General features: G+C 46.7%; 1 protein-coding gene across 1 annotated transcript; it reads right to left on the bottom strand.

The window, feature by feature from the left end:
* Window positions 1–446: 446 nt before the first annotated feature.
* Window positions 447–13,695, bottom strand: LOC140197374 (zinc-binding protein A33-like). Its single transcript, XM_072257327.1, has 6 exons — window positions 13,306–13,695; window positions 12,426–12,521; window positions 5,959–6,192; window positions 2,559–2,575; window positions 2,366–2,478; window positions 447–988 (listed from the first exon to the last, which is right to left on the bottom strand). The coding sequence occupies exons 1-6, from the start codon at window positions 13,693–13,695 to the stop codon at window positions 447–449; spliced, it is 1,392 nt and encodes a 463-aa protein (XP_072113428.1).
* Between the last annotated feature and the right edge of the window lie 4,543 nt (window positions 13,696–18,238).

The raw sequence follows: 18,238 nt of genomic DNA, 5'->3' as shown, positions 1-18,238 counted from the left end.
TGATGCAGGGATTCGACTCCAGACCTACACCATCCCCTTTCCCTCCACGGATGCTGCCTGACCCACTTGAGTTTCTGCAATTTATCTTTTGCTTCAGCTTCCAGCATCTGCAGCTTCCTGGAACATTAACAGTTTCTCTTCCCACAGATGCCATCCACCCTGCTGAGTGTTTCCAACATTTACCTCCCACTCACCTTTCTCCACCCCCCAATGGATTTGAAGCATCTGCATCTAATAGATTTACAAGATTTTTAATGCTGTGTTTGCAGTAACAGAGGTCAACTAGTGCCAGGGGTTGTGTTGAAATCTGGGTGCATTTAATGGAAATTGACAGTGTCTGATGCTTGACACACAGATGGCCTATCAAGACCATGCCAGCTTGCAGTGGGGGTGCTAGGAAGTGGCAGGCCAGCAGGGAGGCAGGGGAGGACTGGGGCGAGTGTGCGCTACAGCTTCAGTCTGCACAGAATGAGGCCGTCAGAATTGTCCCCACAGTTCAAGTATGGGCTGAAATAGGGGAACAGCCTCTCCGTGAAGGTGTCCCTGAAAGTGTAGAGGTGGGACATGTCATCAGCATTATAGAAGGACACCTGGCCTTCTTCGTAGTCCAGGTAGATTCCCACCCTCCTGGGCTTGACAGAGAGATGCAGAGGGATTGTGGACCAGTCGAGAGCCTTATACTCCTTGCCATTTCGTAGCCAAATGGTCCAGTAGCCGTCCACTGGTGACAGGGTGAGGCGGCCCTTCCTCTGGACAGACTCTCGGGCCAGACCCAGGTCCCAGGCTGTCTTGGTGCCCACCTCCACCTCCCAGTAGTGCCTTCCAGAGCTGAAGCCCTGAGCTGCCAGGATGTTGACGCAGGGCTCGAAGCGGTCAGCGGACGGAAGATGCTGCTGTCTGGTGTCGGTCAGGCGCACCCGAGTCAGGTCCTCTGAGACCAGGAGCTTATGGTGTGCAGAGTTCAGGTCCAGCGTGAGAGAGGCAGGGACTGGCAGAAAACAGAAAAAAAAAAGGATTTACACACCAGTACCCACTTCAGACTAAAGCATTCCCCCTCACCCCCCCCCCCAAACATTGAACACATCTAAAAGGAGCACAGCCACAAGAAAGCAGCGTCTATCATCTAGGCCATTCTCTCTTTTTGCTTCTGCCAATGGGGAGGAGGAACAGGAGCCTTAGGTCCCACAGCTCCAGGTTCAAGAACAGTCAGCCATTAGGCTCCTGAACCAGTATGGATAACTTCACTCACCTCAGCACTGAACTGACTCCACAACCGATGGACTCACCTTCACAGACTATTACTTATGTTCCAATATTATTTATTGCTTACTTTTTTGTAACCAATTTGTCTTCTTATGCACATTGGCTGTTTGTCAGTCTTTGCACGTAGGCTTTCACTGATTCTATTGTTTCTCTGTATCTATTGTGAATGCCCTGAAGAAAATGAATCTTAGTAAATGCTGATATATACATATTTTGATAATAAATTGACTTAGAACTTGGATGATTGGCTTTGAAACTTAACATTCACAAATCCAAGTGACCCATTGGGCTGTAGAGATATTTCATTAGGACCACTCTCCTTTGTCAAGTTTTTTGGCTCTGTAATATTACAAAATGATTCTTTTCTCTCTTCCCACCACCCCCACCCCTCAGGCTAGGAAATGACTAGTTCCAGAGGGCTCCATTGTGTTGGGAATTTTCAGACATTCTGTGCAAAATTTCCAACATATACTTATTACTCAACAGTCAAGAAACCTAGGAACACCCACCCACCACCACCCTTACGACAATCCCAGTGGCATCATGCTGGCCCAGTTCCACCAGTCATGTCCTAATAGGGGGGAAAACATACAAAAAAAATCACATCAAGAGGTTTGGCAGAATACCTGATACAGATCATAACTGAGGCTACACCAGGTGCTACATCAGTGCAAGTTCATGTTCACAGCCAACTGGATAGGTTATATAAACCACTTTTTAGCAACCTTCAGGGAGGGGAAATCTATCTGAGGAGGGCCCAATCAAAGGATTTTGATCCACTCACCTTCAAAAGGCCTATTGGCAAACTTGGATTTCCCCTCCACCATAATCCCTGGCAGCACATTCCAGACACCCAGCACTAAAAACATGCCCCTTTCATCGACTTCCTTGCCCCCTTTACATCCCCTTCTCATGCATGTCCTATAGCAAGGCATTTCAACCTTGAGAAAGCGGTACAGACTGTCTACTGACTGCCTCTCAATTTTATGAACTTCAGGTCTCCGCTCTGTTCCTCCAGAGAAAACCCGAGTGATATAGGATCAGAACTACCCCTGGTATTGCCAGTAACGCCCACACATGGAATGAATGGAGGTTGTCCTACCTGGGCCAATGAAGTCCTTCATCTCTCGCCACACCTTATACTGCAGGGGTCCCTTGAACACTCCCAAGGGCAGCACGGCTGGCACCTCACTGGGCATCTGGATGTTATCCAGCCTGTTAAAGCAGTATTGTGGCAGGTTGAACAGGAACCTTGCAGTCGAGTCAGCAAAAGTGAGCACGGAGTGTCCACCTACCTTAGGCTGCTCACTGTCTGCAGGGAGAAGAGAGAAGGACACATCAGTCTGAATTTGACCAACAAATCCCAACTCTTGCATGCACAAGTTGAGCTACTAGAATTGGTTTATTTTGTCACATGTACCGAGAGCCAGTGAAAAGCTTCTCTTGCATATTCATAGTGTTTATACAGATCAGAATACAGTGTAATTGAGGAGGAACAAGGTAAAACAATACAGAATAAAATGCAACAGCAACAGGGAAATTGCAGAGCAGGTCAAGAAAGTACAAGATCATAACCAGGGAGATTGCACAAATCTATTCAAGAATGTATTTTATCAGACACACACACAAAACAAGCCAAAACTGAGTGGCATAGAATACAATACAATGGAATAAATGGGAAAATCGATATCCAGAAGCAAGGAGCTGCAATGGGACTGTCTGAACCAAAGGGATTTACAGTTTGAGGGAATGTGAAGACAGCTTACAATCAGCAGGTTCAAGATTCAAAGTTTACTTCTATTTTTCGGTACGTGAGTGAAGAACATAATGATTATTTCAGATCTATTGCAGCATTAAAACACATGCTCAGAACAATTAAAAAAGCAATAAATACAAAAGCTATCCTACAAAACAATGTACAACTGTTGTACAGATAAACTTTGTATGTACATAAAGTGATAGTTGTGATGTGTACATAGAGGTCGTGATGGGGTGGGCTCATGGTTGGAGGGGTTGATCAGCCTAATGTATTGGGGGAAGTAACTGTTTTAGAGTCCAGTGGTCCTGGTGTGGATGCTGTATAGCTTCTGCCCTGATGGTAGTGGAACAAACAGCCCATAAAAGGATGGGTGTCATTCTTTATGATATCGCTGGCCATTTTCTGGCATCTTACTGTACATGAGGAACCCTCAGTAGGCAGTGATCATGAAATGATAAAATTCACCCTGCAGCTCGAGAGGAAGATGTATCAGTATTATAGTGAATTACAGAGGCATGAGAGAGGAGCTGGGCAAAGTTGATTGGAATGGGATGTTAGCAGAAATGACAGAACAGCAGTGGCTGGAATTTCTGGAGGCAATTCAGAAGGTTCGGGATAGATAATCCCAGAGATGAAGTAGTATTCTAAAGGGAGGATGAGGCCACTGGCTGACAAGGGAAGTCAAAAGAGGGCATATAATATAGCAAAAAATTAGTGAGAAATTAGAGGATTGTGAAGCTTTCAAAACCAACAGAAGGTAACTAAAAAAAGCCAAACAGGGAGAAGGGATGAAATATGAAGGTAAGCTAGCCAATATAAAAGAGGATACCAAAAGTATTTTTTAGATATTAAAAAAAAAGTAAGAGGTGAGTGTAGATGTTGGACCACTAGAAAATGACATAGGAGAGGTATTAATGAGGGACAAAAAATGTCAAACTAACTGAAGTATTTTTAATCAATCTTCACTGTGAAAGACATTAGCAGTATGCTAAAAAATTGAAGAGTGTCAGGGGGTGGAAGTTCCTATTACTAAGGAGAAGGTGCTTGGGAAGCTGAAAGGTCTGAAGGTAGACAGGTCACCTGAACCAGATGGACCACACCTCAGGGTTCTGAAGGAGGTCTTTCAAGTATCTCTAGGTTCTCGAATAGTTCCAGAGGACTAGAAAATTGCAAGTGTCACTTCACTCTAAGGGAGAGAGACAGGAGAAAAGAAATTATAGGCCAGTTAGCCTGACTTCAATAGATGGAAAAAGTCAGAGTCCACTATTAAGGATGATGTTTCAGGGTACTTGGAAGGGCATGATAAAGTAGGGAAAAGGGGTTTTCTAAAGGGGAAAATCTTGCTTGATAAATATGTTGGAAATCTTTGTGGACACAACAGGAAGGATAAAAAAAAAAAGGAGTCAGTGTATGTTGTTCCCTTGAATTTTCAGAAGGCCTTTCACAAGGATGCTTAACAGGATAGGAGGCCATGGTATTACAGGAAATGCACTAGCATAGAAGACTGGCAGGAGCCTATTCTGGTTGGCTGCCGGTGACTGGTAGTGTTCTGCAGGGGTTGCTATTAGGACCGCATCTTCACATTCTATGTCAATGACTTGGATGACAGAATTGATGACTTCATGGCCAAGTTTGCTGGTGATACAAAAATAGTTGGAGGGGCTGGTACTGTTGAAGCAGAGAGTCTGTAGAAGGACTTGGATTGGGAGAATAGGCAAAGAACTGGCAAATGGAATATAGTGTCAAGAAGTGCATGGTCATACACTTTGGTAGAAGGAATAAAGACATAGAATATTTTCTAAACTGGGAGAAAATTCAAAATTCAGAGATGCAAAGACACTTGGGAGTCCTTGTGCAGAATTCCCTAAAAGTTAACTTGCAGGTTGAATTGGTGACAAATAAGGCAAACGCAATGTTAGCACATTTCAAGAGAGCTAGAATACAAGAGCAAGGATGTAATGCTGAGGCTTTACAAGGCATTATTCTGGCTGCACTTGGGGTATGGTGAGCAAATTTGGGCTCCTTACCTAAAAGATGTGCTGGCATTGCAGAGGGTCCAGAGATCAATGAGAATGATTACGGCAATGAAAGAGTTGATGTAGGAGAGCACTTGATGGTTCTATCTTCACCTACAGCTGACCTCTGCTGGTCCACGCCCACCTTCTGCTCTGTTTGATAATCCACACATTTGGAAATTGTGGCCCAAAATCTAAAATCCAAACGGTTTCCACACACTGAAGTAGTAGCTGCTCTTGTGCTTAAACTTCTGGGTGATGGGATGATCTCACTGGGTTGCCTCAACAGGAGGGAGATGGAAACACAAGAGACGGTAAATGTTGGGATCAGGAGCATTTGGGTGATTTGGTCAGCTACACCTCTAGCTTTTTGCCAGGGGAGAAATGCCTAATATAAGAGGACATCATTTTAAGTTGATTGGAAGAAAGTATAGGAACGATGACAGAGGTAGTGTTTTTTTTAAAGAAACGGCGACAGGTGCAGGAAAGCACTGCTAGGGTTAGTGGTAGAGGGAGGTGCATTAAGGACATTTAAGAGACTCATATGCAGAAGGATGATAGAAAAGTAGAGGGATATTGTCTATGTGGGGAGAATTAGATTGATTCTTAGATTAGGCTAAAAGGATGGCACAACATTGTGGGCCGAAGGGCCTGTACTGTGTTGTACTCTTATGTTCCAACTGCTTCCCACCACTGATCCAATGCTGTAGCCCTGTTCCTTCTGCTCTATGGTGAAGGACTTGGATTGGGAGAATAGGCAGAGAACTGGCAGATGGGATGGTGATGGGCTTCAGGTTTGTTATTTCCATGTTTTAACAGTCACTGTACACAGCATCAGCTGCACTGCCCAATCTCAACCCGTCAGGGCAGTGCCCGATCACCAATGTCCATTTTGAGGAACAGAGCCCTGCATTGCCCTACCTTCAGGAACTCAATGTCGCTCTCCAGAGCCTGATGTGTCCTTAACTCCTCCTGCCGGCTATTCAGGGAATCCAGCCCTTCCTGGATCTTCTGTAGGTTGCCCTGGATCTGCTCCAGGATGTGGTTCTTGTCCACCACCAGCTCCCGACACAAGCTCTCCTCCCTTTCCTGCAGGAAGGAGTGCATCTGTGCAAACTGTTCCCTGATGTGGAGCAACAGTTGCTCAGAGCTTCTCTACAACGAAAAATGAAAAACCTACATTTATATCGCAACTTTGACAACCTCAACAACCCACTGTTTTAGAAAGGTTATTGTTTACCAGAACAACCCATTTGCTAAGCATAATCATGTATTACACATTGTAATCCATTTATTAGATCCAGACACTACCAGGTACAGATCTTGGTACTCTTGATACATTTTTAAAATTAAAACTCTGGTCGTAATAAAAAGCATATACAAAATAGTGTCAAATTTTCACATTCACAGCAATTACATTTAGTAGTGCTGACATTATTTGAAACCATTGCCACTGATGTTGTCTCCTGGGGTGATATACCCTTTCAATGTTGGAGAGGTCTCCCTGCCCAACTCAGAACTTCATGTGAAGTTGCAGGTCCTTCCCCACAGAGCTTTGGTATTCACTGCACCAAGCTTATATGCATCCCTCAGCACCTCCACCTGCAGGCTGGAAAATGCCAGTCGATAACATTCCCTTGTGGAAATCTCACTGTGCTGGAAGACTAACAAACTTCAGATAGACCAAAGGGTGTCCTTCACTGAGTTGATGACTTTCCAGCAGCACTTGACAGGAATGGGGTTTCCCTTCCTTCACTATTGATGCTGCCCTCATCCACATCTCCCCCATTTCCTAGATGTCCATGCTCATATCTTCCTGTCATCTTAAAAGAGATGAGTTCCTCTTGCCCTTACCTACCCTCCCCATGAGCCTCCACACCCAACAGATCACTCTCCACATGAAACACACCTTCACCTCCCCCTCACTCTACGTTCCACAGGGATCGCTCCCTCTGTGATCCCCTTGTCCACTCGTCCCTCCCTGCACTTATCCCTGCAAGCAGTTGAAGTGGTACAACTGCCTATTCACCTCCTCCCCCACTTCCATCCAGGGTTCAAATAATCCTTCCAGGTGAGTCAACACTTCACCTACAATTCTGCTGGGGTCGTTTGTTATGTCTGGCACGTCCGTTGTGGCCTCCTCCACATTGGTGAAAACTGGCCGCTTTGTTGAGAACCTCTGCTCCATTCGCAAAAGGTAGAAATTCCCGGTGGCCAAACATTTTAATTCCAATTCTGACATGTTAGTCCGTGGCCTCCTCTTGTGGCGCAATGAAGCCACCCTCAGGGTGGAGGAGCAACACACTATATTCTGCCTGGGTAGCCACCAACCTGATGGCATGAATATTGATTTCTTCCTTCCAGTAAAAGAAATTTGCTTCCCTCTGACCTCTTCTTCTATTCCCCACTCTGGCCTCTTACCTCACCTGTCTGTCACCTCCCTCGATTCACTCCCCTATCAGACCACACCAGCTTGGGAGCATGCAGAATATGGAGCTGAACCTTATTGATACTCTGCTTGTACAGTGTGTGAACTCCTCCCATGTGCATAGGAATAACTCTTTAACTACCACAATAACTTCCCCTCCTCCACTTTTTATTCTGGCATCTCCCCCTTCCTTTCCAGTCCTGATGCTCTAAACCTCAACTTCTTCCACTAGACACCCATGAGGAACAATGCACAGCAACTATTTCACAAGACAAGGGTGCAGAAGTAGGCCATTCAGCCCATCGAGTCCACTCCACCACGAGCTAAACTATTCTCCCATCTAGTTCCAATTTCCAGCTTTTTCCTCCCATATCCCTTGATACCCTAACTAATTAGATACCTATCAATCTCCTCCTTAAACACCCTCAATGATTGGATCTCCACAGCTGTATGCGGCAACGAATTGCATAAATCCACAACCCTCTGGCTAAAAAAAAAAAAATTCTCATCTGTTTTAAATGGGTACCCTCTAATTCTAAGACTGTGGCCTCTTGTCCTAGACTCACCCACCAAGGGAAGCAGCCTTTCCACATCTACTCAGTCCAACCCTTTCAACATTTGAAACGTTTCTATGAGATCCCCTCTCATTCTTCTATACTCTAATGAATACAATCCAAGAGCCGACAAATGCTCCTCATATGTTAGCCCCTGCATTCCGGGAATCATCCTCATAAATCTTCTACAAACTCTCTCCAAATCAGTACATCCCTTCTAAGATAGGGGGCCCAAAACTGCATACAGTATTCCAAATGAGGCCTCACCAGTGCCCCACAGAGCCTCATCAACACCTCCTTACTCTTATACACTATTCCTCTTGAAATGAATGCCAACATAGCATTCGCTTTCCTTACTGCCGATCCAACCTGGTGGTTAACCTTTAGGGTATCCTGCACGAGGACCCCCAAGTCCCTTTGCACTGATTTTGTATTTTCTCCCCATCTAAATAATAATCTGCCTGATTATTTCTTCCAAAATGTACAACCATATATTTCTCAACATTATATCTCATCTGCCATTTCTTTGCCCACTCTCCTAAACTGACCAAGTCTCTCTGCAACCTTTCTGTTTCTTCAACACTTCCTGCTCCTCCACCTACCTTGGTGTCATCTGAAAATTTAGCCACAAAACCATTTAATCCATAATCTAAATATTCAATATACATTGTGAAAAGAATCGGCCCCAACACTGACCCCTGCGGAACACCACTAGTAACCAGCAACTAATCAGAATAGGATCCCTTTATTCCCACCCTTTGCTTTCTGCCTAGCAGCCAATGCTCCACCCATTCCAATATCTTTCCTGTAATTCCAAGGGCTCTCATCTTATTAAACAGCCTCTTATGCAGCACCTTATGGAATGCCTTTTGAAAATCCAAATACACAACATTCAACCTTGTCAATCTTATTTGAGATTACCTCAAATAATTCCAATAGGTTGGTGAGGCAGGATCTTCCCTTCATGAAACCATGCTGGCTTGGGCCTATCTTGTCATGCTCCTCAAGGTATTTTATAACCTCGACCTTGAGGATTGACTCCAATTACTTTCCAACTACTGTTGTCAGACTAATAGGACTGTAATTTTCTTTTTGCTGCCTCCCACCTTTCTTAAAACAGCAGAACTACATTTGCGACCTTCCAGTCCTCCGGAACCATGCCAGAGTCTATTGATTCCTGGAAGATCATTTCCAATGCCTCCACAATCTCCAAAGCCATATCCTTCAGAACCCATGGGCGCACTTCATCCGGTCCAGGAGACTTAACTATTCTTAGTTCATATAGCTTCCCAAGCACTTACTTTCTAGTAATCTTGACTGTACCTAATTCTATTCCCTGAGACCTCTGGCTATCAGGTATTTTGCTAATGTCTTCCACTGTGAAGACTAATGCAAAATACTCATTTAGTTCCTCTGCCATCAGATGTATTTAACCTACACCTTCGGGATGTGGGAGCAAACCAGAGCACCCAGTGGAAACTCAAGCAGTCGCAGCGAGAATGTATGAATTCCACACTGACAGCACCAGAGTCAGGATCAAACGTGGGATTCCAGTGCTGCGAGGCAGCAGCTAACATCAATTGTGATGGCTTTTTTTTCCCCCCCCCCCCATTTTGTGTATCTTTAATGTCTAAAATTTTCAGTATGTCAAGTGTTAAGCTTACTGGCCTGTAATTTCCAGCGTTTTGCCTCCTTTCGTTCGAAGAAACTGCATTTGCTATTTTGCCCAAACTAAGAAAATCTACCATTTGTTAATTGATTTACATTACTGACACTCCTGCCATTGAAAACAGTTACACTTCCTAGTTCAACCAAACCCTTCATTTTGAGCATCTCCATGGCCTATGCCTCCTTCCTGAAGTGCAGCAACAGCTACAATACTGTTGGTCTAGGTCCAAGCAACAACTCAAAAGCAGCAATTTCTCATGCACACATGCAGTAGCAACAACTCAAAAGCAGCAAACACACACACACACCTCAGAGGGCATATCATTAGCAATTTTTACTTCAGATTTCCAGTATCTGCAGCATTATAAATTTAACATTTTTCAGCTTGCTTTACACAAGGTTTGAGTACAGTGGATGTTGGTGCTTTGGAAACTAGCAATGGAATATACATTTCTTCACACACTCCCGTCTGAAGAGGAATCTTGTTTTGATTTCATTTACCCCACAATTATGGTTCCCACTAGTCCCAATGTCTTGGGCAGATTACAGGCAGGCAAAAAAAATCCAGCTATCATCCCTGACATTCAATGACATCCTATGTTTCCTATGATGGTAGAGTCTGAGGTCACAGGACACAGCCTCAGGGGCATCCTTTCCAAATAAAGATCAGGAGGAATTTGTTTAACCAGAGTGTGGCGAATCTGTGGAATTCTTTGCCACAGGCAGCTGTGAAGGCAAAGTATTTATGTATAATTAAGGCAGAAGTTGATAGATTCTTGATTGGTCAGGGCATGAAGGGATACGGGAGAAGGTAGATGATCGGGGCTGAGGGAAAAACTGATCAGTCATGATGAAATAACAGAGCAGACTATGTGCCAATGGCTTAATTCTGCTCCTATGTCTCAAACAATAGAAAATCTGCAGATGCTGCAAATCCAAGCAACACACAAAATGCTGGAGGAACTCAGCAAGACAGGCATCATCTATGGGGGGAAAAAAAAAGTACAGTCGACGTTTTGGGACAAGGCCCTTCAGCAGGACCAAGACAAGTGGAGTCATTAAAGTTCATATGTTATCATATACTAACCCGAGATCTATTTTCTTGTAGGAAATAATGCAATAAATATTTACAGAAAAAACTATACATAAACAAAGACTGACAAGCAACAATATGCAAAAGATGATAAAGTGTGCAAATAAAGATAATACTGAGAACAAAGTCAGAAAGAGTCCCTGAAAGTGAGTGTTGGTCTTAGCATCAGATCAGAACGGTAGTGATTGAAGTTATCCACGCTGGTTCAGAAATCTTATGGTTATAGGGTAATAACAGTTTCTGAACCTGGCAACGTGGGACCCAAGGCTTCTGTACCTACTGCCCAATGGAAGCACAAGAAAAGGGCATCGCCTGGATGGTAGGAATTCATAATGATGGATGCTGCATTCTTACAGTGGCACTCCATGCGTCTACTCAATTTTTGGGGAGGGCTTTGTCTGGGATGGACTGGGCAGTATCAATCATTTTCTGCAGCCTTTTCCATTTCTGGACATTGTGTTTCCATACCATACCTCCTGACTACCCATAGCCATCTTACCATCTACAAGACTCCGATCTGACTATGATGGAACACTTCCCACTTGCCTAGGTGAGAGCAGCAACACTCAAGCCTATTATCATGCAGGACATAGCAGTCCATGAAACAGGGAGCTCATCCACTCCACTTGCGCTGCAGAGTAGCAACAATTTGTACCACCTACAGGATGCACAGCAGCAACTCTCCTGGCCACCACCTTCCAAACCTCTACCAGCTGATAGGACAGCAGCAGCATTGGGATCACCAGCAGCGGGAAGTTACCCTCCAAGCCACACACCATCCCGACTCAGAAATACAGTATGTCATCATTCCCTCACCTCACTGGGTCGAAGTCTCCTCTCACTTCAGGGACCAAAGCTCACCACAATCTTCTTAAGAGCAACTAGGGAAGGTTAAATGGTGGCTCAGCTGAAGTCATACCTCTTGAATGAACACATGTTTAAGAACAAGACATAGGAAATGGCTCAAGGATGTGGTCAAAGACTCCAAGTAGAGCAATATCCCCACAGACTCTGGCAATCTCTGCCCTGAGACCATTCAGTGGAGAGAAATGCCTTATTCTCATTAAAGCATATAACAAGATAGTGAAGACTCACCACATGCCTACTTTGCACAAATGTTGCACTCTTGAATCTATTTACCATCAACTGCTGAACTGCAAGAGGTACCTTGCACAAACCACATCCTAGTGTCTATGAATGTTGGGCATGGGATTGAGAATCAGACGGGGCACGCAACCCCGGAGGGGACCTCCTTACCTACCTTGTGGCAGTCTACAGTCCTACCCACAATGGGCCTGTTGACTTCACAGAGAAGAAAAATCTCCAAGTCAAGGATACTGCCCCGCAAAAAAAGGACAGAACAATGTTGTCTTACAAACTCCAGAAGTCACCACTGTACAATGGCCAGGTTTAGTCTACCTTCTCTCTCTTCACCAGTCTACACACCTCAAACCTTGGTGGCAAGTCAGGCAAGTCACACCACAAAAGACAGCTGAACCCAGTTGACAGTGTCAAATCCCAAACCTCTTTATTCCAAACACTATTGTTAGTTTAAACTGGTGTGCCAACTAGTCCAGATTATTTCAAAAACTGTTGGGATTGCACCTTGGAGAACCAATGCTGGGCTGTCAATTGCAAATATTACCTTCAAGTCAGAAACTTTGTCTTGCTCATTACACAGGAGGTATCTGAAGGCGCATGATCGATCTTCTACTGAAGAGATCTGCAGTTGCAGCTCACCCTGGGGGAAGGGAAAAGCACTTATGAGAAGGTCACAGGGGGAAAGGCAGGTACAGGAGGGACACAGGGGGCTGATGAGGGGTCCTGAATATACAAGTGTCTTCAGAGGAGGGATGTGGGTGAAAAAGGGTGAGGGGGAAAAGATGGGGCTATATACCAGAGAACTGTATTGTGATAGGGAGGGGATGGGAAGAAGGAGGAACAGTTAGAGAAAGACTTGGCTGCATGGGTCACTTAGTTTCATGACATTGGTCCAGGTTAAAGGTCTCCATGAGGGGTCAAATGCATTTAAATAAATACATACTACTGACTGATATCTCAGCTTATGTTCGAACTCCGGAGAAGGACTGGGGAGTAGATTGGTGCTGTTTCCGACAGGAGAACGCGGGTCCAAGTGATACATTAATAGGTTGAGACCCCCAGACAGGAAACTCCAGAATGGGCAGGTGTGGGGTTGATTTCAAAGGACTGATGAAAATACAGTCCAGCTGGCTGCTGTAAATCGCCCTTAGTAAGTGAGCGAGGAGTAGAAATTGGAGGGAATTGAGAGGAAAGTGAAGAGAATGAAATGGGTTCAGTGCAGAGGGCTGGTTGACAGTCACCACGAGGAGCCGGTTTCCGCTCTGCATATACATTTCTACAGAACTTGACCCTCAGCTGACTACGCCTCCAGTAGGGTCAGCCGAGTATTATCTACCGGTAGTCTGCAAGGCTCAGGTTCTCTGTGAAAATCAGAAGCCTCCTCCCAACCCCCACACCACCCGTTCCCCTCCCTCCCTCCCTACCCTGTAGAACCTGGCGGCCTCTCCGACCGGGCTGGCCTGGTGTTCCCGGTGCCCCGGTCTGTCTCGGCAGCCGAGGCAGATGAGGTGGAGGTCGGTGTCACAGAACAGTTTGAACTGGAGGCTATGCTGCTCACAGTAGAGGTCAGCCAGAGCCCGGGACGCCTCGCTCAGCTGCCTCACCGCCCCGTTGGGCCGCAGGGTGGACGCGCCCGCCGGCTCGCGGCACTCGGGGCAGCAGGGGTCCGGAGCCTGATGGTGCCAGTAGCCCTCGACGCAGGACCGGCAGAAATTGTGGCCGCAGCCCAGAACAACGGGGTCAACGAAGAGCTCCAAGCAGATCGGACACTGTAGCTCCTCGCGGAAACTGAGGTCAACACTGTCCAAATCCATCCCGAGTCTGGTGGGCAAGAAAGAACACAAGTGGGAGTTCTGAAACCGGGACATCGGAAAACCCACCGCCGAGTATTTTATCTCATCGGCCAATACCGAGCTAATTGATTCAATGATTACTTCATGACTTTAACCTTCTCCCTCCTTAACTCAGAGGCGTGGCTGCCTGATTTAGTAGTCCGTTGTGGTTTACACCGTAACATTCTCTATTTAAGCTTCCTCCTTCATTCCTTCGATCTGCGATGACACTTTTCGACCAAGTTCAAGTGTAATGTCGCGGTGAATTCGCCGTGATCAAGGGACCGAGAAGAGAGTTAGCCTGCTCATGCTGACCGAGGAGTGGATCCTCATGCTGACTGGGGGGAAAAAGAATCCGGCAATCGACGTCCAGCTCCAATCAACACACAAATCCAGCATTTTGTGTGTGTTGCTTGGATTTCCAGCATCTGCAGATCTTCTATTGTTTGTGTTGGATTACACTGCGAAGCCTCTTTCAGGCATGCCTACCCTAAAGAAGGTTAAATCTTCCCTTCAACGGGTATTCAGTGAAACTCTCTCTCACTGCTTCCCCGCCCCCCCTCCCCCACCCCCGTGATCTCTGCTGCCCTCCGGCTCTTCGACCAGACTCGGTACCAAAGCCACGTATCCTTCCTGGCAACATGTCTTCGCCGTCAGCTTGTGCCACATGGCTTCCAGATCCGTTTTCAAGTTTCTCGATCCGGACCGTCTGAGGATTGGGGGTACTGATTCAATTGAGTGCTGCTCCCACCGCGGATCTCTTTCCACCATGAGGAGGTACCTGGGGTCCCTATCCCAGTATCTTCCGCAACTCCGGGGTTCTCTCTCCGCCGCCTGTACTGGATTTATCCTCCGTCGGATCCGCGCTTTCAATCGCCGGTTCTTCGACTTTCTCACGTCCTGCAAGGATCGGAAGATCGCCTGTCTACAGAACACAGCACCTGCACTCTCCAACGCCGGCAGGCAGGATGTCCCCGGACCACGACCCCTGCTGCCGACCTCAAGGATTCTAAGGATCCCGAGCAGATTCAGAACCAGAGTCCATCTCCGTCAATGCGGGTTCCAACGACCTCGGACACCTTCAACATGTCTATTCCGGAACCTCCAACCCCGACTCTACCCTGGAACTCGACCGTCAGCATCTCCAGGCCAAGACTTTACGCGCCGCCACTGGAATCCTATTTCCTCCTTCCCTACAACCACTCCGAAATCCCGTGTCTCTCAGGTCCCACCGCCAGCTCTTGGCTCCTCGGAGACTCCATCTTCTTCTCACCTCACCTTCACTGAACACTCCAACCTTCCCTCTCCTCAGACATTACCAACCCCTTCCCCCGCTGATCCCAGCTTTCATCCGTGCAGGGTTTTCACCATCCCCTCTAACCTTCCCCTCTCTGAGGCAAAGCGTTCTGTCCTCAGTAAGGGCCTCATCTTTGTTCCCCTGTGCCCACAACTCTGAGTTCAGCACCCACCACAAATCTGAGCTTTTCTTCCGCCGCCTCCGTCTCTGGGCCTACTTCTCTGGCAAAGACTTTCCAGCCCTGCCCTTATATTTACCTGGTCAATTTCCGACACCTCCGCCCCCTTTCTCGATTGTGCTAATGCTGGAGATAGTTTATCTACTGATATCTTTTATAAAGCCATCGATTCTCACAGCTACCTGGACTATACCTCTTCCCACCCTGTTACTTGTCAAAATAATCTTTACTTCTCTCAATTCCTCTGTTTCTGCCACATCTGCTCTTGGGATGAGGCTTTTCATTCCAGAACTATGGAGATGTCCTCCTTTTTCAAAGAAAGGGGCTTCCCTTGCTCCACTAACAACACTGCCCCTCACCGGCTTTGCTCCCATTTTGTGCATGTCTGCCCTCACCCCGTTCACCCGTCACCACACCAGATACATGGTTCCTCTTGTCCTCTCCTACCACTACACCAACCTTCGAGTCCTGCACATAATTTTCCATAACTTCCACCATCTCCAATAAGATCCTACCACCAAACACATCCTTCCCTCCTCCGCACTGTTTGCTTTCCGCAGGGATCGTTCGCACCTCCCCATTGACTTCCCTCCTGGCACTTATCATTGCAAGCAGAACAGGTGCTACACCTGCCCCTACACCTCCTCCCTCACTACCATTCAGGGCACCAAACAGTCCTTCCAGGCAAGACGACACTTCACCTGTAAGTCTGCTGGGGTCATCTGCTGAATCCAGTGCTCCCGGTGTGGCCTCTTATTTATTGGTGAGACCCGACACAGATTGGAAGACTGCTTTGCCGAGCACCTATGCTCCCTCCGCCAGAAAAAACAAGATCTCCATTTTAAGTTCACTTCCCATTCCCATTCTAACATGTCATTCCACAGCCTCCTCTATGCCATGACGAGGCCACATTCAAGTTGGATGAGCGACATCTGAGTCTGAGTAGCCTGCACCCTGATGGCATGAACATCGATTTCTCAAACTTCCGTTAATGCCCCCCATCACCATTCCCCATTCCCATTCCCTCTCTCACCTTACCTCCTTACCAGCCCATCACTTTCCTCTAGTGCTCCTCCCCCTTTCCTTTATTTCATGGTCTTCTGTCCCCTCCTATCAGATACCCTATTCTCCAGCCCTTTACCTCTTCCACCAATTGATTTCCCAGCTCTTCACCTCACTCCTTCCCCCATCCTTCCAACTCTGACTTCTCATCTTTTTTTTCTCCAGTTCTGATGAAGGGGCTCAGGGAAAAACATTGACTGTTTACTCTTCTTCCATAGATGCTGCCTGGCCTGCTGAGTGTTCCAGTATTTTGTGTGTGTTGCTTGGATTTCCAGCATCAGCAGACTTTCTCTTGTTTGTCCAGCTCAAATGGCTGCATGTAGCACATTCCCTAGAGGACCTGGGATCTGAAACACTGTCGAGGTGGCAGTGAAGAACCTCAGTCAGGGAAGATCTTTCAATGGAGACCGCTTAATTCGGAAGGTTTTTCTTGGCTGCTGCAAGTTTGAGTTGGGTTAGCAGAAGTTCTTGCAGGATTTCAACAGAAGGGGAACTAAGCTATCCCAACCCAGAAGGAGCGTGTCATCACATTCCTATTCAGCGCACAGTGCCCATTGTGGATGTCTTCGCCTTCCTTGCCCATTATGTCGAATGCAGGAAACTGTGTAAACATTAAGGCCAAGGTGAAGATCAAGCTAAGGATGGATTCCAATGGTTCCATCATCCACCCTCTCTGTCTTCATCACTGGAGAGTTACATGGTGTAGGCCATAACTGTAACAATTCGGGTTATGTCCTGGCCCAATGCATGCAAGAACTGCAAACAGGAATGGACTGTAGGAGGGCAAATGCTGCAATATCTGTGGAGAGGTAGGACATCTCCACAAAGCCTGCCCACACATGCTGGTACCTGGCAACAAGATGGAGAGTTGACACCAATAAGGCTCAGGCAAACACTGACGCGCCCAACACCGACGCAGAGGTTATGCCTAGTTGAAGTAGAAGACTGTGAAGTAGAAAAGGCTAACCCCATGCCCAAAATCCCCAGACCCCTCCACAAGACGAGTTGGGGGGCGGTGGTGCGCAGAGCGACAAGAAGAAAAATGGCAGGTGGTAAAGAGGAAGAAGTCTCAAAAGATCCCACCCAAGAGCCCACAGGCTGAAGAAATGAAAAGGAACAGGAAGATAAGGGAGATGGCAGCCAACAGATGCTGGCAACCCATCCTCGTCAGATGATGAAGCAAGTACAGGAAACCAGTAGCCCAGGTAGAGGAAGCATATAACACAAAAAGAAAAGCCTGAAGAGGAAAATATGTTTGGTAAATGAGTTCTGCTGTCCTCCCTCCAGCTCTAGGAGACTGGGGGCAACACAGAAGCCATAACCCCCCTGCTGCAGAAGGGTGAGAGCAGTAGGCTATCCAGTCAACACCTGCTTTGGGAAACCAGGAGTTGTACAGAGGCCTCTGGCCCTGAGCTTCAGGAGACTGGGATCAGCACAGGAGCTACCAGCCTAGCTCCGAGACCTGCTTCCGGTGCACCCAGCTCAGAGAGATTGGGGGGCGGGGGGGGAGGTCAAATTGTGCAGGATTTTAGAGAAGAACTTGTAACTAACCTTGCCCTTCCCCAGTCACACCACCGGCATCGCCACACCTGGGGAGGATTATCCTCAGTACCTGAGCCTAGAAAAGTGCAGCATTTCACTAAGGGCATGGTGTTGACGGCTCCGGCTGAGTGACCAGCTAAAAACTGTCTCAAGCAATAATTATGGACTTATAGCTGATGTCTTTGAACGTGCGCAGTTTAAAGAGAATGGAGTGACACGTCAATACCTTACAGTACCTGACCAAGGATAATGCAGATAAGCCTTCTTCCAGGAGTGCGTGCTACCACACCTCAGCTACTATTGGAGGTGATCGTGATGGTGGCCTAATGTTTTTCCCTGTGGTTGGTGAGGAATGATTATCTCGCTTCCGGCCCGGGAATTCTGCTACAGGGATGCAACTTCTCAATTACCCTAGTCCAAGAGATGGTTGGGAGTGCCTTCTTCTT

The sequence above is a fragment of the Mobula birostris genome, chromosome 5 (assembly GCF_030028105.1).
Source record: "Mobula birostris isolate sMobBir1 chromosome 5, sMobBir1.hap1, whole genome shotgun sequence".
Classification (NCBI taxonomy): Eukaryota; Metazoa; Chordata; class Chondrichthyes; order Myliobatiformes; family Myliobatidae; genus Mobula; species Mobula birostris.
This window is presented reverse-complemented; position numbering and strand designations above follow the sequence as displayed.